Source organism: Lepidochelys kempii, chromosome 23 (assembly GCF_965140285.1).
Source record: "Lepidochelys kempii isolate rLepKem1 chromosome 23, rLepKem1.hap1, whole genome shotgun sequence".
NCBI lineage: Eukaryota > Metazoa > Chordata > Testudines > Cheloniidae > Lepidochelys > Lepidochelys kempii.
In genome coordinates, this window is record NC_136402.1 from 13,048,176 (window position 1) to 13,071,389 (window position 23,214).

Consider the following 23,214-nt stretch of genomic DNA (forward strand, 5'->3'; position numbering starts at 1 on the left):
CCAGCCCCCACCCTACCCCTCTTCAAGGGGCAGGTGGTACCAGGCTAGTTCAGCATTCCCCTGCTAGGAGTGGGGCAGGGTGGTGGGGCACTGACCTGTGGATCTGACCGTGTGGTCTTTGGTGTACTTCACCCTCTGGTGGGCTTCCACACACGTCTCGCACAGCGGCTCTGAGCACTCCACACAGTAGCTGGTAGCAGGGGCGTTGTCATCACAGCTGGTGCAGCACTGGGGGACAGGAGAAAGGGTAAGCACCAAGGTACACACCAGCCCCACAACAATCTCAGCCTACTGCCTCAAATTACACCAAGACCTTGTAGAGACAAGCCTAGGCACAGGGCAAGGACAGACACCAGGGCTCATTTTCAAGGGTGTCCAGCGTCCCTGGCTCCCAGTGCAGTTATGGGCACCCGTGGTATTGCACGGAGCAGATGACCCTGGGAGCACAACACTGAGATCCTCCAACTCAGACTGAACAGAAGGAGATGGGCTACAGATGTGCAATAGTCTTAAGGCAGAGAATAAGTTATAGTACAGGCTAGCTCCAAACCTGTCTACACTACATCATTTACAGAGGTGCAGCTGCACCAATGCCACGGTAGTGCTTCTGGTGAAGACACTTTAAGCTCACAGAGCTCTCCCGCATCTGCAAGAGGCTGAGATAGCACGGTCTACACTGGCCCTTAGGTTGGTATAACTTATTTCACTCGGGGATGTGGACATTTGTAGTGTAGACCGCCTAAGAGGGTGACAAGGACTTCATTCAAGCAGACAGGCCTTGTAATGAGACAATTGAACGTGACCTAACTGCAGCCATTGTGTGTGTCCTGCCACCGTTAGTTGAAAGCAAATACACTAGATAGGACTTTGAGAGGCAAGACCAAACAGCTGCATGTTTGCAGTTTTGCTCAACAGAATGGGAGGATGGAACAGAGTTAATGGACTATGAGAATGGAAGGGGGTGTGTGAATAGCCAACCTCGGTTCTGAGTGCCCGACACAAGTTTTATTATGACTAACAATGCTTTGCTGATAAGGGATAATGAGCAATTTACTGAAGCTAGGAGAATTGGTGACCCAATAGGAGTCACTAAGTTATGTGCTTTGTTTAAGTTAGCAGCTATAAAAGATTTAGTAAAAACACTTGAGTAGTTTGAGGGAGCTTTTATTTGAGCAGCAACTACTATCTTCTCCCCAGCAGCTGGACTAGGGTTGCCAACCCTTCAGGATTGTTCTGGAGTCTCCAAGAATTAAAGAGGTCAGGTGATGAAACCTCCAGGAATATGTCCAACCAAAACTGGCAACCCTAAAGCTGGATGGAAGGAGGGACCCCAGAACCCCAGCTATTGATCACTCAAAACCATCTCAGACTTTGGGTAAACTACTTGGGTGTGCTCTAAAACTATTGCTATGGCATGTGTGCACCTGAGACTCAAAAAGGGAGCTTTGGATGAAAGCAGTCGTTTGTCCCCATTGATTTAATCCTGACACCGCCTGGAGAAAACCAATTAAGTTACCACAGTTTTGAGTTCTGAAATCCCTGGGTAATGGCCTGACAACTGCTCCAGAAAACACCTAGGCTATTTACTTTCAAGTTCTGGTTTCCACCACCTGAGGAGCTGGCCAAGCTGAACAAACAGCCTTCGGCTGGATAAAAAGACAGGCCCTCAATGACGGGGCAGACAGGCCCTCAGACGGCAGAGGTCAGGGTAAGACAGGCCTCACCTGAGCTTTTATTTGAGAGACATGTACCTAATGGCTAGTCTACACTGGCAGCACTTTAAGGTGCCTTGTGTGGTCACGGTGCAGCTCTCCCAGCTCTTTAACACCACCACTTCAACAAGGAGCATAGCTCCCAGCACTGGTGCCCTGTCTACTCTGGTGCTTTACAGTGCTGAAACTTACTGCACTCAGGGGGGTGTTTTTTCACACCCCTGAATGAGAAAGTCTCAGCGCTGTAAATTGCCAATGTAGACAGCCTTAAAACAGCGTCTCTTATGCTTTGCTGTGTTCCCACTGCTGTACTTCGTTTTAAAGCGGCCGTTTTCTTTGGGTCACTATTTGCTGCACAAACAGAAGAACCGCAGGCACTGGTCTGTTTGGACCTGCTGGGTAAGCACAGCTGGTACCCAGGGAGACGGGTCTAGGAGTGGGGAAGTCACGGAGATGAGGCCTGAGGTTGGACGCCCGAGGGGATGCTCTCAGATAGGGGACCCAGGGGCAGCTAGACAGGTAACAGTGATTAGCATGACACATGGGTCATCTTAGAAAGAGCAAGTGTCAAAAAATCAAGGCCCAGGACCAAGTCCTGCTGTGACACATCAAGAGTCTTGTCCCATCCCCTCCCTACTCCCGTCTGGTCTATTTATAATTAATCGCTGAGGTCCAAGCTTTACTGTGTCTGCACAGCACAGTAGCACCCATAGGCTCTGCTGTGCTGGGTAACAAACCACCACCTCCGAAAGGGGCCTGACAAAGCACCCATGAATGCACTGCCTGCCCTGGGCAGGGCATACCCTGGGGGTGCCTCAACATCCCCAATACAGCCCCATCCAACCTCAGCAGCCAGGTTCAGCATGGAGCACGGTGTCAGGAAAGGAAGGGCCAGGTGCTCTGCACTGCTTCCTTTTACCAGGAGAACTGAGCTGATCTATGGCAGGAGGGACTGCAAGCCACCCCCATCAAAGCCCAGCCTGCATGGCGAGCTGGGAATAATAGGGTGGGGAGCAGAACTGTATTCTGCTGAGGGGTCAATCAGAGCCCTTCTAGGGAGGAAGGGATAGGAAGGTTACACCCCTACCTGGTTGGCATCCTTGCTGTCTGTGGCTGCCTCCACCCCGCTGTCTCTCAGGAAGTAGTTCTCCACTATGTCCTTGAGGTAACACTGGTGTTTGCACACAGGGCAGTCCACCACTGCAAGGGAAAAGGAGCAGAAGAGAGCATCATGCACACAGGAAGCAGCAGCAGATATGTAACTAATCCTTGGGGAGCCACCCCAGTGTAGTTAATCCTCCTCCCCGAGAAGCAGGGGGAGAAGCCCTCCTGTCAACATAGTTTTGTCTACACTGGGAGTTTGGTTGATATAACTGTCAGTCACCTCTGAGCGATCTAGTTTTTTTTCAAACACACATCTGTAGACCGGGGCTAAGATACTGAAACTTAGCACCATCTCTGAATGGCCACTGCAGGTATGGACGTGGGATGTAAGGGCTGTCTGGTAGGGTCTCCGCATCATGCACTGAAAATCTTCTGCAGCTGCTCACGCTCCACGAGCGGAACAGTCAGTGGGCTCTCCCCCGTCCAGTTAGGTCCCTCCAGCCTAAAAGCACCACAACATTAGGGGGCCTCCATACTCACCAAACACCAGCCACAGGGACCCTACACATCTTACAGCAAGAGTATGGGGAGATGGAGCCATTTCCCTCCCCCCAAAACAGTCTGCCATGTCAGAGGGCAGTCTGTGCCCACAGCACCTAAGCAGAAGACAGCAGGGAAGCACAATGTGACAGGTAGAGAGGCAAGCTAGCCTCCTTTCAAGTGCCCAGAACTCAGCAGAATTTCCCTCAGTGAGCAGGAAGACCCCACGTGTGTCTCTGCCTCCTGGAGGAGCAGCCATTAAAATGGAGAGGTTATAGGGTTATTCATGAGGAACTGGAGAGCTGGTTCTGCCTGGAGTTTGGGCTCATGGAACATCGAGGTGCTTCTGTATTGAGAGCTCTGTTTATTAACTGAAGATCAATCAGCACAGCACAGAAAGTTGACTACATTACCAATCTGGGAAACAGTCTTGCAACTGTTACATCCTCACTGTTGCTCATTTATATTCCCCTTGCTTACAGCGCATTAAATTCCATAACCCATACACACCTTCTCTGATCTCTGCAGAAAACATTCCAGATATTAACAGACCAGAGACATCTACTGAGTGCACAGCACGCTTGGCAAACCTCACAAGAATATACATGATATATTCTGCATGTACAGAACAGGTTACAGCAATTTAATTACTAGTAAGTTTCCACAATGTTTAGCATGAGTACAAAGCATGATCAGCAATTTAGATGCATGGAGGTAAGTAAGCCCGTTTTTAAAACTGCAGAGAAGCACAAAAACCCCCATGTCTACAGTATGCCATTGTTTTCCACAGCATCCATCATCACAGCATCTAAGCACCTGTCGTGTGTTATGAACAGTGTTGACCCGCTTACTGGAATGTTTATGGTACAAAGATGTTTAATATAATGGGGGATGTCAGGAAAAACAAGCAGGAACATGCTAGCTGAACCATACTCCCAAGATGACTTGCATTTATGCAAACAGATTTCCCACAATACAACAGAAACTCTCAACCTCTACCAGGTTTGCAGTCTAAGCAGGTGCTAATCCCTTTTAGCTAGGTGATCCTGCATCTTTCAAGTGGGGGCTGAAAAAACAGCTCTCAACACCTCCACAACACTCCAACGGGCCACCTGGCCAGACCCCTCTGCCTAACAAAGTATTTAAGAGCCATGCTCTTTGCATAGTTAAGTCAGTCACAAGATTCTAATCTCAGCCATTTCCATTGACTGCATCCAAATAGCAGTTTCCACAGTATGCATCCGATGAAGTGAGCTGTAGCTCACGAAAACTCATGCTCAAATAAATTGGTTAGTCTCTAAGGTGCCACAAGTACTCCTTTTCTTATAGCAAGCCAAGTGGCCCAGGCAGGTTTCCATGGGAACATGTAGACATAGCCTAAATGCTCCTGTGCCTGGATCTATAGTATGGGCCACTCCACAACCAACCCCAGCCTGCTACACAGCCAATCCCCCAAGCAGCAGTTCTGCTACTTTGCCTGGGAAAGGCTCCAAGAGTCTAGAGTCTACACATTTCAGCACAGTGCAGGCTTAGCCTGTGTTAAAAGGCACCAAGCTTCAACATTGCACCTTGTCCTATAATGGAAGCTCCTCCACTGAGCAGCATAACTTTCCCCCTTAGGGGAGATGACAGGAAGGCAGTGCCAAGATTATGGAGAAAGTAGTGGCAAGTACTACCCTACAGCAGTGGCACGTCCGTTACAACTATTTTCCAGCCTGTGTGTTATCCTGCTTGGCTCTGCTGCCTAGCCAGCCTGGTGTGGGTGGCTGAATTGGATGCAGAACAAACAGCTCATCTGCCACGATCAACTCAGTAACTGACATGAATCTTATGCCTTGGGAAGTACCCATCCAGAACACTCAGTTCCTAATTTATCTAGGAAAGTGCCCCGATGGGAAAGGACACTGGGAGGAAGAGCCACCAAATAAAGAGATGCTGAAAGACAGTTCTTCCGTGCATTCATGTTGAAACTGAAGGCTACAGGTGCTGTGTAACCCAGCCACAGCAATTGGATTATAGAATATAAGGTATTCTGGCTAATCCTTACCCCATTTTATCTAGCTACCAAGCAGAAGGATAATTTCAGCCTGGTACAGCCTGAGTCGGATGGGCAACTTCCAGGCATCATCACAGCATCTAAGCAAAACAAACAATGCTGTAGCCACCTGGGCATGAGCTGTGGATGTGGCAGCCTTGGAGACGCAGCTCCAGAGAAATTCAGGTGGGAAAAAGGCCTTAAATTCAGTCTCTACATTCTGAAGGGAAGGATTTCTGCTGAGAACAGCAGTAGTCATGCCAACCAGGAACACAAACCCTTCAGAGCGGCCAAAGCACCTGAAGTGGTCATCACTGTGTCCCACAATAGTCATAGCAAGCCAGAAACAGACTGAATGCAGCAATCTGTACAGGATCCTTTGCAAGCAGTGCAACCCAAAAAGCTTCCTTTTCCTTACAAAGTTACATTCAAAAGGGTGGGCAGGTGTTAAACCTGAAACATCTCCCCCAGCATGGACTTGGAAGTTCCCATTTCAAGACACTTCGAACTAAGTACAAAACTAGAGTCTATACACAGGACTTCTGACAAAGCAATTTGATAAGTTTGTCAGCATCCCAGTCCCAAGTCTGGGAGCTAGCTGCCAGTGGTAACATGCCCAACTCCCACTCTGAAACACAGCATTCCACTTTTTAGATTGTTGAGCATGGAACCAAAGCGAGTGCCATTCAGCTTTTCCATGATTTTAGTTTGATTTTTCATATATGTCAGAACCAGTGGAAGTTCTATCCCCTGCTCTTACAAGGAGCTGCCCCTACCTTTGAGTTTACTCTTCAGATCATTAGAGCTTAGGATTGCATGAGGTCTGTGTGTGAAAAGCAAACAAACTCATTAACTTGCTAAAGATTATAACGGCATAAGAGGAATTCAACCGCTCTTTTTAAAACCTGAATCCTCAAACTTGTACAATGCTACATGAGAGTGTTTAGCCCCTAACCAAGTTTGATGCAGTGTTGTTGTAGCCATGTGGGCCCTAGGATGTTGAGACACACAGTGGGTGAGGTAACATCTTTTATTGGACCAACTTCTATGGGTGACACACAAGCTTTGGAGCTTACTGAAGAAGAGCTGTGTAAGCTCATAAGCTTGTCTCACCCACAGAAGTTAGTTCAACAACAGCTATAACCCTCACCCACCTTGGGTCTCCAATAATCACATGAAAGTCAGCCGCCAGTACCACAGCAGCAAGGCTAGCTGCACCCAATCCTTTCATTCATTCAGATTCCAAGGCCAGAAGGAACCTGACACCCCAATATTCCCCACTGTCATGTAATTAGGATAGGTTTTGTATAAAGTATGCCTTGTGAAGTATTCTAAAAGTCTTTATTTGCTTGACATTAATATCTTGGATTGTATGCGCTATTGTTGTATGAAGTTTAGCTGTGTGTGCATTACTGAAACATGTTGTAGGATGAAAACAACCACAAGCAGCCTTTCAGGTACAACAATAAAAAGGCCTAACAATGTCAATGGCTTATTGGAGGAAATGCACACAAGCACAAGGATTACCCTGGGAACTGTGTACCACAGTACTACAGAATGAGAACTGTATGGCCCAAGTCACAGCAAAAGAGCTTTCGAGCAAGTGGGAAGAAGATATAAAAGGGTGGAAATGACATCATGAGGGGACCTCACTCTCCCTGCAACATCACACCTGGAAACACCTGAGGAATAAAGACTGAACAGGGGAAAGTGATGGTCCCAGGCTAAGGGATTGCTAGCCTGTGTATGAAAACCTGAGAAACCCAAGCTGCAAAGCCAAGGCAGCTTGTGCCTTAAGAATCTGCCAGCCTGTTTATCACTCAGGTTGAGAATTTGCTAATTCATATCCTACCTCTCTAGTATGTTAAGATCAGTTTGAGGTTGTGTTTATTAACTAGGTAATCTGCTTTCATCTGTTTGCTATTATTTATAATCACTTTAAAAAAAAACTATCCTTTTGTACTTAAACTTTTGTTTTAATCCAAACCAGTGTGCATTTGACTACAGCTGTCATAAATATAAAAGGGAAGGGAAAACACCTTTAAAATCTGTCCTGGCCAGAGGAAAAACCCTTTCACCTGTAAAAGGTTAAGAAGCTAGGATAACCTTGCTGGCACCTGACCAAAATGACCCAATGAGGAGACAAGATACTTTCAAAAGCTGGGGGAAGGGAGAAACAGCCTCTCTCCATCTGTGTGATGCTTTTTGCCGGAGACACAACAGGAATAGAGTCTTATAATTTAGTAAGTAATCTAGCTAGATATGTTTCAGAGTAACAGCCGTGTTAGTCTGTATTCGCAAAAAGAAAAGGAGGACTTGTGGCACCTTAGAGACTAACCAATTTATTAAAGCATAAGCTTTCGTGAGCTACAGCTCACTTCTTCAGATGCATATCGTGGAAACTGCAGCAGGCTTTATATATACACAGAGAATATGAAACAATACCTATTCCCACCCCACTGTCCTGCTGGTAATAGCTTATCTAAAGTGATTTCCAGCACAAATCCAGGTTCTCACCCTCCACCCCCCCACACAAATTCACTCTCCTGCTGGTGATAGCCCATCCAAAGTGATAGCTCTTTACACAATGTGCATGACAATTAAGCTGGGCTATTTCCTGCATAAATCCAGGTTCTCACATCCCCCCCACCCCCATACACACACAAACTCACTCTCCTGCTGGTAACAGCTCATCCAAACTGACCACTCTTCAAGTTAAAATCCAAGAGTGAGTTTGTGTGTGTATGGGGGTGGGGGGGATGTGAGAACCTGGATTTATGCAGGAAATAGCCCAGCTTAATTGTCATGCACATTGTGTAAAGAGCTATCACTTTGGATGGGCTATCACCAGCAGGAGAGTGAATTTGTGTGGGGGGGTGGAGGGTGAGAAAACCTGGATTTGTGCTGGAAATCACTTTAGATAAGCTATTACCAGCAGGACAGTGGGGTGGGAATAGGTATTGTTTCATATTCTCTGTGTATATATAAAGCCTGCTGCAGTTTCCACGATATGCATCTGAAGAAGTGAGCTGTAGCTCACGAAAGCTTATGCTCTAATAAATTGGTTAGTCTCTAAGGTGCCACAAGTCCTCCTTTTCTTCTAGCTAGATATGTATTAGATTCTGATTTCTTTAAATGGCTGAGAAAATAAGCTGTGCTGAATGGAATGGATATTCCTGTTTGTGTCTTTTTGTAACTTAAGGTTTTGCCTAGAGGGATTCTCTATGTTTTGAATCGGATTACCCTGTAAGGCATTTACCATCCTGATTTTACAGAGGTGATTCTTTTTACTTCTATTAAAATTCTTTTAAGAATCTGAATGCTTTTCAATTGTTCTTAAGATCCAAGGGTTTGGGTCTGTGTTCACCTATGCAAATTGGTGAGGATTTTTATCAAACCTTCTCCAAGAAGGGGGGTGTAAGATGTGGGGTGGGGAGGGGAGAAGACGTATCCAAACAGGCTCTTTCCCAGTTATATCCCTGTTAGATGTTTGGTGGTGGCAGCAATAAAGTCCAAGGGCAAAAGGTAAAATAGTTTGTACCTTGGGGAAGTTTTAACCTAAGCTGGTAAAAATAAGCTTAGGAGGTTTTCATGCAGGTCCCCACATCTGTACCTTAGAGTTCAGAGTGGGGAAGGAACCTTGACAAAGGCCTCTAGGGAAAATCTCAGTTTTGTTACTGTAAGTGTGTATGGTCCTCTTCACATTGAGGGAGAGGCAGACCAGGTGTTAAACCCATATACTGGCCAGATTTGAAAGGCAGGACAGTACTGTTCTGGGGCCCTAGACTGGTGGTTAGAGAGCCTGCATGTGACTGCAGCTGGGTGTGTCCCTACCTACATGAATGCTCGTGAAAGTGCAAGCTTGGAGGGCTTTGTAACTTGTCACAGCAGCACAGTGTGAGGGTGGGTCAGAGGGCTCAGTGGTACCCCAGTTTCAGGTGGCACCCCAGGGGGAACCAGTCACAGAACCATTGTGATCATCTAGCCTGACTCCCTGTATGATACCAGACAAAGAACTTCCCCAAAATAATTCCCAGAGCAGATCCTTCTGGCTTCATGCCTTTATCTCCTCTGGAGTGGGATTCCACAATTCTACCGCTCAGTCCCTAGGCCACCACATCCTATACATCAACCATGCTTACCGCAGGTCCAACTGGGCTTGGACATCTGTACTACTTCTATTCTGTACACAGTGAACAGCAGCATCCAGTGAAGAAACATACCAAATGTTCATTTTAATAGCAGGAACTTCAGAGCAAGACTATTAAAAAAAACCCCAGCAGCCTTACCCCAAATCCTATTAATCCTGCCATCCTGAACTAGGCAGGCCTAACCTCTTCAGTCACTCCCAGGAGATCCTGCTTGCCAGTCTAGTCTCCTCAAACTTCCCTCCCTCTCCAGTGTGTTGCTTTTTCCAAACTGCTGCAGTCTTTTGGATTTCCCAGGCTTGACATCAAGTGTTTCCTGAGACATGGTTTATCTAGAGCAATTCTTCCCTTGCTGCTTGTTGTTACTGACAATTCCTGCATTAAACTTCCCCCAAACTACACTATGCAGCCTAGGAGCTAACATCAGCACTCCTGGGGACAGCTGCCAAAAGATTATACAAGTTAGAGGATACACTCAGCTACAGGTGTCCACGTGACTCGACTTCTCTCCTCCAGAAGACCTGTCCCTCCTAAATCCCTCTCAGAAGAGGATGCTGCTCTAGCCCATTAGCAAGACTGTTCCATGGCATGGCTAAGCCAGATGCCAGGACTCTGCTTGTATCTGGAAGTCCCCCTCACTGCAGGGGAAGAGGAGGTCTTGAGGCCCAGCAGCAAATGGGAAAGAGCTGGCTTGAAATGCACTCCCCCTCCTCAGGCCTTAAGCCTTGTCTATAATCAGTGCTGCATCAGTTTGACACTGGTGGTTTTAAACAGATTTACTCACACAAGCCAGCACAGACCATGGTGTAGACACTTAATCCTATTTCAATCAGGCCTGTATTGAGTTTAAGTAGATCCTGAAGCTAAATCAATATAAATAGGTTTAAATCAGATTAAGAGTACCTATAGTGCTTTAAACCAGTTTAACTAAATTGATTTAGAATCAACCCTTTAGTTAACCAGCAGAACTGTGAATGAAGATAAGGCCTTAGGCCGGCCTTCTACTTACCCCAACAATACCAATTCATTCCAAAACCCAACACAAGGAAGCAGTCACAAAAGCCAGCCCGAAAAGCTGTGTCTGAGTGCTAGAGAGTCAGTGCATTTAACAGATCTTTAGTGCACAAAGCACCTTAAAACAGCCTCCAGCCTCTCAGCAAGAATTCAGTATGTCCCAAGACTCTTCCAGTTTCAACACCACAAAACTATTTCCACCCCTGTAGGTAGCTAGATGAGCACCTATTACCCACTCCAACCTGAAAAAACTGACACTAAGCCAGGCTGAAAACCCATGTAGCATTTAGCTTCCAGACTTTTCCACAAGGAAATGAATCCAAGTAACAGCAGAGTACAGCTCAGGGCATTGATGTAACTGCACTAGAACAAACCCCCTCTCATGCACATGTGCAGCACCAGTGCAACAAGTGACTCAAGCCACAGTAAGCTGCACAGGTGCAAGCCTTTTACACTGATGCACCATGTTTAAATGAAGGGTTTCAACTAGTGCAGTTACAATGGTTCAAAAATAAACCCAGTGCAACAAGCCCTTATATTTAAGTTGCTGTAGGAAACCTGGGGCAACCCACACCAAACCCTAGAAAGAGCCATACATGCAGTGTTCAGTTTGGCTGTCTAGAGCTGGAGGGCTGCACCTCATCTGCAAACTCATTTATACAGATTAATCCACAACTGCAGGTGTTGGTGCCTCTCACTCACAGCTTAGTCAACTCCACCAGCAACTCACCTTATCACCCAGCAGTCATCACCTGGCTGCTGACCTGCTCATCAGCTGACCCCAGGGAGTCACATGACTTGGCAGTTCTTTACCCCTATCCCACAGAGCGCTTACTTTTCCCTGAGTATAGGCATGCCCTAAGTAGTCCAAGCAAAGAAACAGTGCCCAGGCTACATTCGTGGAGTTAAAGCATAGGGAAGGACCTAGGCCAGTGATACTCAGACTGAGGCTCACAAGCTGCAAATGTCTCTTTAATGTGTCTACTGCAGCAATTTACAGCACAACACTGATTTAATTTACAAATGTAAGTTAATAGCAATACTGATCATTTTGCTGTGATCATATATAAATATTTCCCATCATGCTATTTAAATATAAAGTACTATAATAAATGAAACTATTAATTCATACAACTGTGGCTCTTTTGTGTAATGCTAATTTGGCTCCTGAACCACTGAGGTCTGAGAATCAACTGTTCTAGGCTATAATTTAACCATCCAAAATAGATGCCAGGTAACTGTGTCCACACTAATATTAAATGGGATTTTCAATCAAGTTAACACACCCCCCCCTCCCCCCTTTCCTAGTATACACAAGTTTTAAGAGATTCAATCTAGTCAATCACAAGTTACTGGGTTCAAAACCACTGAGAGGTTCTCCAGCCTGTTATGCAAGAGATCAGGCTAAGGCCAATTCTGTACTACAGACCTGTCTCAGTATGTTACTCAGAGGTGTGAAAACTCCACACCTGATTTACGTATTAACCCCATGTAGACAGTAGTATGGCAACAGAACTCCTCCCATTGACAGACCTACCACCTCTCGGGGACACTGATTAAGGGGCTTTCCCCAATGGCACAGGAGCATATTCATTTAAGCGCTACAACAGCTGATACAGCCTTTTAAGTGTAGACTTGCCCTAAATGACAGTGGTCCTTCCTTTCTGGCCTTGACATTGCCTTTTTGCATCCACATTTAAAATCTAGATGTTCCCTGCTCCATGTGACTCATTTGGTGCTTACACCTAAGTCACTGTGACAGTCTGTACCACTATGTTCACCGGGGTTACAAGACTGAAATTTTGTACAAAGGATGCCTTGAGGTATAATTTGAAAACTCAATTTGCTGATTGTCCTGATAACGTGTGGTAACACTAAAGTTACAATAAAATTCTACTGTATGACATTGCTGAGATGTTCCAAGTTTAAAAACCAGGCACAAACCAGTTCCTCAGAGATAAAAGGCAAACTGAGGCCTCAGGTAGGTGTAAAAAAAAAAAATCAAATGGATTATCACCTGGTTAAGCGGCTATTCTTTGGTAGAAAAAAAAGGGCGTGAGCTAGACACCTACATTTTGGCAAAGAAAAAGTGGAGATTCCCAACCCCCCCAGACTTACAGTCTCTCGAACCTCAGCTGGAAATGATTTTCAAAGAAAAAACTAAGAAAAGGGAACAGACACCCCAAAAGATCTCTCCCGTCATCTCTACTCACAGCACTGACAACACCTGAAGGATAAAAAAGTATTACTGGACTAGGGAGGGATCCTGGCAGAAAGGAATTCATACAGTAAGACTGCTAAAACATGTGGTGAGAGACTTTTGCTTTGAAATCACAGCTTGGTAAGTTAGATGTTGGTTACAAAGAAAAAAGGTAAAATGCAGCTAATTCTGATTTCTACACCTCATTACTTGTAATCACCAAATCTATTTTCTGTAGTTAAACTTGTTTAATCTAAACCAGTGTGCTTGGACTGAAGTGTTTGGGAAACTCCATTTGGGATAACAAGATTTGTGAATATCATTTTCTATTAAGAAAACGACAGACTTCATATGAGCTTGTGTTGTCCAAGAGAGGGCTGGGTAGTACAAGATACACATTCCTGAGAGGTTTCAGAGTAACAGCCGTGTTAGTCTGTATTCGCAAAAAGAAAAGGAGTACTTGTGGCACCTTAGAGACTAACCAATTTATTAGAGCATAAGCTTTCGTGAGCTACAGTGAGCTGTAGCTCACGAAAGCTTATGCTCTAATAAATTGGTTAGTCTCTAAGGTGCCACAAGTACTCCTTTTCTTTTTACATTCCTGAGAGAAAGTCTGGGACTGGGAATTTGCTGGTGTTGCTCTGCAATGTAATTCAAGAGTGGCTGGCCACAGTATTCAAAGTACAGCTGGGAATCCTTTACATGCTGGAGCCTGAGAGAGCAGACCAGGAGTTGTTACGCTCACAGCACTGTAAAAGGCACGCCAGGTTGGAGAACTATGGGGACACAGCTGTTCAGTCCAGATTTCATTCTAAAATCCAATTGCAACCAATAATTTGGTTCAATACTACTGGTGATCATAACTGCACGCAGGTATTTCATAGCTACATATAAACAAAAATGACAAACCTATGTTCATGTGATTTAAGCAGTGAAAATTTGGATATAAAGTAATTTCATTTTGAATTCAAGGGTCACCCATCAGTTGCAACTCTTAGAGCAATACAGTGGGACTGGGATCCCACAGGTCCTGCTGCCATATGAACAGGAGCAGGTAAAACTCACTTTGTTGTGGTATGGATTGGGTGGACCAAAAAAACCCAGACTGCAATACTTGTGGGAAAACAAAATCTCTCAAATTTATCAAGAGTAGCCTATCAGGGAAACTGCTATTTATTATTTCATGGTTTAAGCAAGATTGGTCTTATTTTTGGTGGTAAAAATTGTGCCTGAATTCCATTTATATATAAAATATACTAACCAACCTTTTTGTTTTTTTAGTAGCATCGGGGAAATCTGTTGCGGTATCTAAAGTTTTTGTGGGTGGGAACAGCATAAAAATGGAAGAAACAATGTAGGAGCGGGTATTGTGGGGTGGGATAGGAGCAGGTTAAAAAAAATAGTTCCCGGGCAGGGCTCTATAAGTGAAGTGTTTTATATGCTGTTCGCAGAGAGTCAAGCAGACAAAGTGAAAAGGGAAGATTCGCAACAGCACGACAACAGTTGTTTGCATGAAATGAGTGGGTCCCATGAAATGAGAGAGAAAAGGTGGGTGAGATAACATCTTTTACTGGACCAACCTCTGTTGGTGAGAGAAGTTTTAGAGCTTACATAGAGCTCTTCTTCAGGTCTAGGAATGGTACTTGGAGTGCCACAGCGAAACACAGAGTGGAACAAATTGTTACACCTCTGCAGTTGTAGGACAGTTAGTGGTTCTCAACCAGGGATGTGTGTACCCCTTGGGGTACATCAACTCATCTAGATAGATGCCTAGTTTTCAACAGGCTACATAAAATATTAGAGAAGTCAGTACAAAGTCTTCTTTATACTTCTCTATATACTATACACTGACAAGTACAATATTTATATTCCAATCCACTTGTTTTATAATTATATGGTAATGAGAAAGTCAGCAATTTTTCAGTAATAGTGTGCTGACAATATCAGAAAGAAAAATACAAAAAGCAAGCAAGTAGTTTTTCAGTGAAGTGAAACTTCGGTGTATGCAAGACTAATCAGACTCCTGAAAGGGGTACTGTAGTCTGGAAAGTTGAGAGCTGCTGGAATAGTGGGTTATAGATTGTTGTACTGAGCCATAAATCCAGAGTCTTTAAGTTCATGATTTTTAGGGTCTAACAAAGTTACAAATTTAAGCTCCCAGGTTTGTCTTCTGAAGGTGTTGTGCGGGTTTTTCCTTTGAGCAGGATACAGATGTTATGCTTGTGGGGAAGTAGGGTATATAGTTGCTCAGTGCCCTAATGTGGATGAGCCCATGCAATGCAAGGGGAGGGGGAGGGGAGATGATCATGAAGGTCTTTGTGGCTTGATAAACCTTGTGGGAGTCACAATGGCTCCACATAGATACACATGGCCAGTTAGGATGAATGACAGACCATTATTGCATTAGTGGACTCCAGAAGTGCCATCACGCTGGTCTCAGGGAAACTAGTGGGGTGGGACCAGCTGTAGCACACCTGTGTGCATGGTGCTATTATCTGACCTTCCCTGTACAAATTGAGGTCCAGGGGAATACCACAAGGGTGACAGCAGAGATGGTTCTGAAACTCCCATATCCAGTCCTTACAAAACGAGACTTCCCAGGGCTTGAAGGCCTACTCCCCAGAGGAGGGTAACAACCCTGGGATTGATACAATCACCCCAGGAACTAGCCCTCTTCTGGTCTTCTGTGAATTAGCCCAGGACTTGTTCTCTACACCTGGGAAGCCCTGGAAGACTAGGCGAGAAAGGAGGCCAGACAAGATGATGGGAACCAAGATTTTGGTCCAGAACCAAAAGGCTACACTTGTAGGGAAGAAAGTGTGTCCAGCTGGAAGGGGAACGATGCAGAGGGTTGATGAGCCAGAAGCTGGACCCAGTTCCACAGAGACCAACCCTTAGAGGGAAGCAGAAGTAGGTCCCTTTGAGTTTGGGCATACTGAAGCCTCATTTGAGAATTTTGGGCAGGATCAGGCCAATGATCTGCTATATGATAATAGATAAAAAGGGACCTATTATATAGAGTAGTTCAAATGCAAGCGCAAAAAGTGGAGCAACTCTTGGTACCTCGAAGGCACCACCAAAGGGCAGTGTTGGACCTAGATCACAGTCATTTGTATGGAGTACACCTAGGGATAGATAAGACCCTCCATCAAATCCTACAGATGTTCGTTTGGCCAGGAGTTTATATGGAGGTCCGACAATATTGTGCCTCCTGCCAGAGTGCCAATTACATGACCCAACCATGCTTAAGGGTCCCTTTAGTACCTCTGCCAATTATTGAAGTCCCATTGGAGAGGATAGTCATGAACCTACTGAAGCCCTGGCAAGACAGAGGTTCATCTGATAACACTGGAGATGCTACCCCAAGAAAATAAACATCAAGGACAGGTAAGAATATCCCCTGAATTGACCCCTGAACAACGAGCAGAAGGTATCAATATGATTGAACAGAACCCCAATGTGTTCTCAGAGAAGCCAAGCAGGATCACAGAAGTTGATCATCATATCATCACAGATCTTGGAGTAAAGGTGAACGTTAAGCCCTACCGGATCCCTGCGGCAAGAAGAGAAGATCAGGACTAAAGTTAGGAGAATGTTAGAGTTAGGAGTCATTGAGGAATCCCATACTCAATGGTCCAAGTCCAACCATCCTCGTACCTAAATGAGATGGCAGCATGAGGTTCTGCAATGACTTCAGAAAATTAAACAAGGTGTCCCAGTTCGATACCTCGGGCAGACAAGCTAATCGACTAATTGGAAAAGGCCGATTTTTGTCCACCCTTGACCTGACCAAAGGTTATTGGCAAATCCCTCTGGCCAAGGAAGCCAAAGAAGACTGCATTTTCTACACCAGAAGGATTGTACCAATACACGGTCCTCCTCCCTTTTGGGCTACATGGGGCTCCTGCAACCTTCCAGCGGCTCACGGATAACCTGTTGCATCCACATGGCAAGTATGTGGCTGCTTACCTGGATGATGTTATCATGCATAGCCCAGATTGGGAGACGCACCTAGAAAAGGTGGAAGCAGTACTGGATACCCTGAGGAAGGCAGGTCTCACTGTGAATCCCTCCAAATGTGCAATAGGGCTAGCAGAAGCCAAATACATCAGGTACATTGTGGGGAGGGGTGTAGTGAAGCTCCAACTGAACAAGTTAGAGGCGATAGAAAGTTGGCCCAACTGATCCAGAAGAAACAGCTCAGAGCATTCCTGGGGATAACTGGGTACTGTAGATGATTCATTCCCTATTTTGCTACCAGAGCATACCTATTGATGGATCTGATAAAAGCTCAGGGCCCGGACATAGCGAAATGCACCGGCGCAGCTGAAGCACCTTTTACAGACCTGAGGACCACCCTCTGCAGTAACTCAGTACTAGCAGCCCCAGACTTTAAGAGTTTATACTGCAAACCGATGCCGCCGAGGTAGGGTTGGGAGCTGTGCTTTCTCAAATGGTAGGAGAGGAAGGACACACAATCCTATTCCTCAGTAGGAAACTCCTGCCTATAGAACAAAAGTATACTGTGGTAGAGAAAGAATGCCTTGCGGTAAAGTAGGCCGTGGAAACCCTCCATTACAACCTTCTCTGACAGAGGTTTACCCTCATCACTGATCATGCCCCCCTGAAATAGATGCATGGAACAAAGAAAAATGCAAGGGTAACGAGATGGTTCCAGTTATTAGAACCCTTCCACTTCAGAAGGGAACAGGTCAGGGACCAGACATGGCAACACTGATGGCCTGTCAAGGGTGTACTATTTTTCAACCTAAGTAGCCCAACCCCATGGTGTTGAGCAGGAAGGGAGGATGTGACAAAGTCAGGCCAGATGGCTGCAAGAGGGTCCTGGAAGGCGGATATATTAGCCCTAGAATGTTAAAGGCAGGGCTTTGGAGCAGAGTCCGGACCTGGAGCAGCTCCAGAGCAGTGGAGCTGTGGGTTTTTGCCTGGAGCTGGAGTGGAGCCAGAGCACAGCTCCAAAGCCCTGGTTAAAGGCCCTTTTTCCTACAAGCTGAGAAGAGGTTATGTCAGGTCAATTAAGGACACCTGAATCCAATTAAGGGCTGCCTGAGGCCTTAAAAAACCCTCCCCTGGGGAGAACAAAGGAGAGAGAGAGAGACAGACAAGCTGCTGCCAGCCTAGTGGCAGCAGGGAAATAAGGCTGTTTCAGGCTGAGAGACTGTTTCTTCTCATAGGAGCAACAGCCAAACCCAAGTGCCAGCTAGAGGAAGGACTGACACTCCAGGACAACCAACTGGATGACACCTTGCCCCAGCGAGGGGGGCAGCGAAAGGTACCCCTCATGGGTTTGTTTGGTGGAGGATCACTCCTTAGGCCAACCCTCAGGCCTACCCAGAAAATATGACCAAGGGAGCACAGAAGGGGGAAGGCAAACCCTGCCTGAGTGGGGCTGATTACCGCAGGCCTGCCCTCACCAGAGGGAGAAACGCTAAGTCTGGTGAGAGAAAACAGGTGCCTTGCCACAGTAGGTTTACACTGCAATTAGATACCCGCAGCTGGCCTGTGCCAGCTGACCCAAGCTCTGGGACTTTAACTGCAGTGTAGATGTTTGGGCTCAAGAGTTCTGGGACCCTCCTACCTCGCCAGTTCCTAGAGCCCAGCTCCAGGCCAAGCCTGAATATCTACACCTCAAACAGCCCTTTTGCCCAAGTCAGCTGGCACATGCCAACTGCAGTGTAGATATACCTTTTGAGTACCTTTCCCAGGCTTGAATTCTGTGTAAGCTCGAAAACTTTTCACCAGAAGTTGATCCAATAGAGAGATATTACCTCATTCACCTTGTCTGTCTAAAGATGAAAGTTGAGATTTTCAGGCCTTCTGCCCTTAATGCAAAAGTAAGTTTGCAAGTTTAACATTTCTGCCTAAGTATTTAAGGGAGGAATCCAATTGCACACTGCTGAGATCATATCACATGTATCTATTTCAGTGGAAGATGATGTAGGGGCAGAGCTGAGACTGCACTACTGGAATAAGCAGATATTTACTATGATTTTTTTTAGTACAGAATTGCAGTCCATGTATCTGGAAGTCTGTTAAATGACAAAGGAAGGCCTCCATTATAGCATCTCTGGGTGACCACACGCATGAGGCCAATGACCTCTCTCCAATGCCAAATGCACTTGGCCTATACAAGCTGTAATTTTTAGCTACTTCCAGTCAGGAACCTTCCACATATATATTACAGCAGCAGCTACAGGAAAGCCATTGTTAGGTGCAATGCAGAATCCTAGAGCTCTTGTTGAGGCCAAAAACTTAAGGCAAGGTTCAGGAGGGAGTGGACATCTATGTCCTGGTCTACAATGGGGGGAGAAATCGATCTAAGTTACGCAACTTCAGCTATGTGAATAACATTGCTGAAGTCGATGTACTTAGATCGACTAACCATGGTATCTTCACCATGGGGAGCCAATTGCTGCCGCTCCCCCGTCAACTCTGCCTGCATCTCTCACAGCAGTGGAGTAGAGGAGTCAACGGGAGAGCGCTCGGGGTCGATTTATCGTGTTTAGATTAGACATGATAAATCGATCCCTGCTGGATTGAGCGCTGCCCACCGATCCAGTGGTTAGCGTAGACATACCCTGTATGATTAATACCACCCAGTTAGATTAACATTTGTGAAGAGATATTAAGCCTCATGCTTCAAGGTTTAAGCTCATTTAACTATCAAGGTTTAGGAGGTTTCACACCTTCCTCTGAATCGTCTGCCGCCAGCCACTGTCAGAAACAGGAACTTGACAAAACGGACCATGGATCTGATCCAATCTGGCACTTCCTATGATCATAGCGAGTTTTCAAACTAGACCAATGCCTAGATTTTCTTCCCAAACTCACCAAAGTGCACATTCCTCATTAAAGGAAAGGCGCAAATGTGGATTGGATGTTGATGTACATTTTTGTATTAGAGCAGGGCTCTATACATCTAGATCAGTGTTTAGAATTTTCCCCACCAGCAACTGAAAAAAAACACCCTGGTTTTCTCATGGCAATTCACCCTAAGCCCGTAATACTTCAAGGGCACGAAGGTGTGTCATCATGATAGGACATCACAGGTAATTTCAGGATGATGGTGGTCTGAGTTTGGTACTGCCCATAGACAGGATAGCTTCCCTTAGCACACCCATCTTGTCTCTCACATCACAGTTCAGGCTCTGCAGCAGCAGTGCATGAGGACACCAAAACAAGCTCTACAGCACAGATATTATCCCCCAGAGCTCTGCAGGGGGGCAGAGCTTGCAGAGACATATTGCTCCTTTCCCAGCTCAGTACAACTGCATTTTCTTCCCCTACACCCATGGGACACAACAGTGCCCCCTTACAGGCCAGTGCCCCCTTACAGGCCACCATTGAGAAACGCTGCTCTAGGGTAGTCACCAGAACAGCTAATTTACACAGTTACAAAGCAAGTCACAATCCTAATTCTGGATCTATTAGTGACCAGAATACACATTGATGCTTGCAGCCAGACAAGCAATTACATGCCAACATACAAGATCTTTAAAACTTATTCCACAACTGCTACAGACTTGAGGGAAAGAGGTTTACATGTCACAAAACAGGACTAAATGACTTTCCACCAAGTATAGCCCTTCCATGTTCCACTTCATGCAGGGGACCTTTATCCTTCCCTCCTCCCCTACCTGCCACAAAATACAAATCAGGGGATTTCCTCTGCAACTTGATCAGACTGACCATTTTTCACTACTTGTTACAATAAACATTTCTATTTACCAGGACTGGAAAGTTGGAAAAATGCAATACTTTCCTATTCTTCCCACTGTGTAGAAACTTTTAGAGCTTCCCATTTGAGGGACTGTCAAACAGCAACAAAGGGAACAAGAAACATTTTTAACAGGCAAGTTTGATTTTTTTTTTTTTTTTGGTGACTGAAATCACCAAGGGAGCTCAGAGGCCTTATCTATTTTTGTATTCAAAGTTAAACCCATCTAATTAACCCAATGAAAATGGGACCAAAACACCTCCTAAATCAATTTAAGCTTGGCTTGCATAGATTTCTCTCAACTCATGGCTAAATCAACGGAAAGCCAGGTTTAAGTCAAATCAGAGATTTGCATTGTTTTAACGAAGGCCTTGTCTACACAATTTTCACCCCAGTTTAACTGTTTGGGTGTGATTTTCCTGCCAGTTAAATCTTTATAGCCCTTAGTGTGGATGCAGGTGTATCTGTATACGGGTGCCTTATTCCCTGTAGAGCTTAGTCTCTTTCCTAAAAGGTGTAGCTATACCAGGATACTGTGCCTTTATGCGGATATAACTGTATTCACATTAGGATGGTTGAGAAACAGGTATGGTAATTTCCTGGACATGCCTTACTGAATTCAGTTTAAGGGCATGTCCACGCTTAAAACACTGCATGGACGCAGGTGCTGAAGTGCTTTTATGAAGACACTAAGCCAATGCTCACCTACAGGCCTGATCTTTTCACTCTGTGGAAACCTTTGTCTACAAATTACCTACTCTCAAGATCAAAAGGCCTGAACAGCATAAGGAGAACCTCCCATGAATCTGAGAGCTGCTTGTACTGAACAAAAAAATAATTCACACTTTATGGACTTGTAAACACAAACTGCTGGTGGAGTTTGAAGGACTGCTCACCAGCCAGAGCCCTTGCTGGAATCAAACAAGAAGGGTTTCTTCAGGTATGTTGGCAACAAGAAGAAAGCCAAGGAAAGTGTGGGCCCCTTAATGAATGAAGGGGGCAACCTAGTGACAGAGGATGTGGAAAAAGCTAATGTACTCAATGCTTTTTTTGCCTCTGTCTTCACTAACAAGGTCAGCTCCCAGACTGCTGCGCTGGGCATCACAACATGGGGAATAGATGGCCAGCCCTCTGTGGAGAAAGAGGTGGTTAGGGACTATTTAGAAAAGCTGGACATGCACAAGTCCATGGGGCCGGACGAGTTGCATCCGAGAGTGCTAAAGGAATTGGCGGCTCTGATTGCAGAGCCATTGGCCATTATCTTTGAAAACTCGTGGCGAACGGGGGAAGTCCTGGATGACTGTAAAAAGGCTAATGTAGTGCCAATCTTTAAAAAAAGGGAAGAAGGACGACCCTGGGAACTACAGGCCAGTCAGCCTCACCTCAGTCCCTGGAAAAATCATGGAGCAGGTCCTCAAAGAATCAATCCTGAAGCACTTACATGAGAGGAAAGTGATCAGGAACAGTCAGCATGAATTCACCAAGGGAAGGTCATGCCTGACTAATCTAATCGCCTTCTATGATGAGATTACTGGTTCTGTGGATGAAGGGAAAGCAGTGGATGTATTGTTTCTTGACTTTAGCAAAGCTTTTGACACTGTCTCCCACAGTATTCTTGTCAGCAAGTTAAGGAAGTATGGGCTGGATGAATGCACTATAAGGTGGGTAGAAAGTTGGCTAGATTGTCGGGCTCAATGGATAGTGATCAATGGCTCCATGTCTAGTTGGCAGCTGGTGTCAAGTGGAGTGCCCCAAGGGTTGGTCCTGGGGCCGGTTTTGTTCAATATCTTCATACATGATCTGGAGGATGGTGTGGATTGCACTCTCAGCAAGTTTGCGGATGACACTAAACTGGGAGGAGTGGTAGATACTGCTGGAGGGTAGGGATAGGATACAGAGGGACCTAGACATATTGGAGGATTGGGCCAAAAGAAATCTGATGAGGTTCAATAAGGATAAGTGCAGGGTCCTGCACTTAGGACGGAAGAACCCAATGCACAGCTACAGACTAGGGACCGAATGGCTAGGCAGCAGTTCTGTGGAAAAGGACCTGGGGTGACAGTGGACGAGAAGCTGGATATGAGTCAGCAGTGTGCCCTTGTTGCCAAGAAGGCCAATGGCATTTTGGGATGTATAAGTAGGGGCACAGCGAGCAGATAGAGGGACGTGATCGTCCCCCTCTATTCAACATTGGTGAGGCCTCATCTGGAGTACTGTGTCCAGTTTTGGGCCCCACACTACAAGAGGGATGTGGAGAAATTGGAGAGAGTCCAGCAAAAGTCAACAAAAATGATTAGTGGACTGGAACACATGAGTTATGAGGAGAGGCTGAGGGAACTGGGATTGTTTAGTCTGCAGAAGAGAAGACTAAGGGGGGATTTGATAGCTGCTTTCAACTACCTGAAAGGGGGTTCCAGAGAGGATGGTTCTAGACTATTCTCAGTGGTAGAAGAGGACAGGACAAGGAGTAATGGTCTCAAGTTGCAGTGGGGGAGGTTTAGGTTGGATATTAGGAAAAACTTTTTCACTAGGAGGGTGGTGAAACACTGGAATGCGTTACCTAGGGAGGTGGTAGAATCTCCTTCCTTAGAAGTTTTTATGGTCAGGCTTGACAAAGCCCTGGCTGGGATGATTTAATTGGGGATCGGTCCTGCTTTGAGCAGGGGGTTGGACTAGATGACCTCCTGAGGTCCCTTCCAACCCTGATATTCTATGATTCTATG

The 23,214-nt window shown here is 45.6% G+C and overlaps 2 protein-coding genes across 3 annotated transcripts in view; one reads left to right on the forward strand and one right to left on the reverse strand.

Annotated features, from left to right (window-relative positions):
* The window catches only part of LOC140901855 (uncharacterized), a 355,046-nt gene that overhangs the window by 232,129 nt on the left and 99,703 nt on the right, over positions 1–23,214 (forward strand). The window lies entirely within an intron of this gene.
* TRIM28 (tripartite motif containing 28) overlaps positions 1–23,214 on the reverse strand; it is a 54,355-nt gene that overhangs the window by 21,636 nt on the left and 9,505 nt on the right. For both annotated transcript variants that reach the window (XM_073321996.2, XM_073321995.2), the window contains exons 2-3: positions 2,800–2,912; positions 96–228 (exon numbers count right to left, since the gene is read on the reverse strand). In XM_073321996.2, coding sequence (XP_073178097.2) covers positions 96–228; positions 2,800–2,912 — 246 coding nt within the window. The remainder of the gene's footprint in view (positions 1–95; positions 229–2,799; positions 2,913–23,214) is intronic.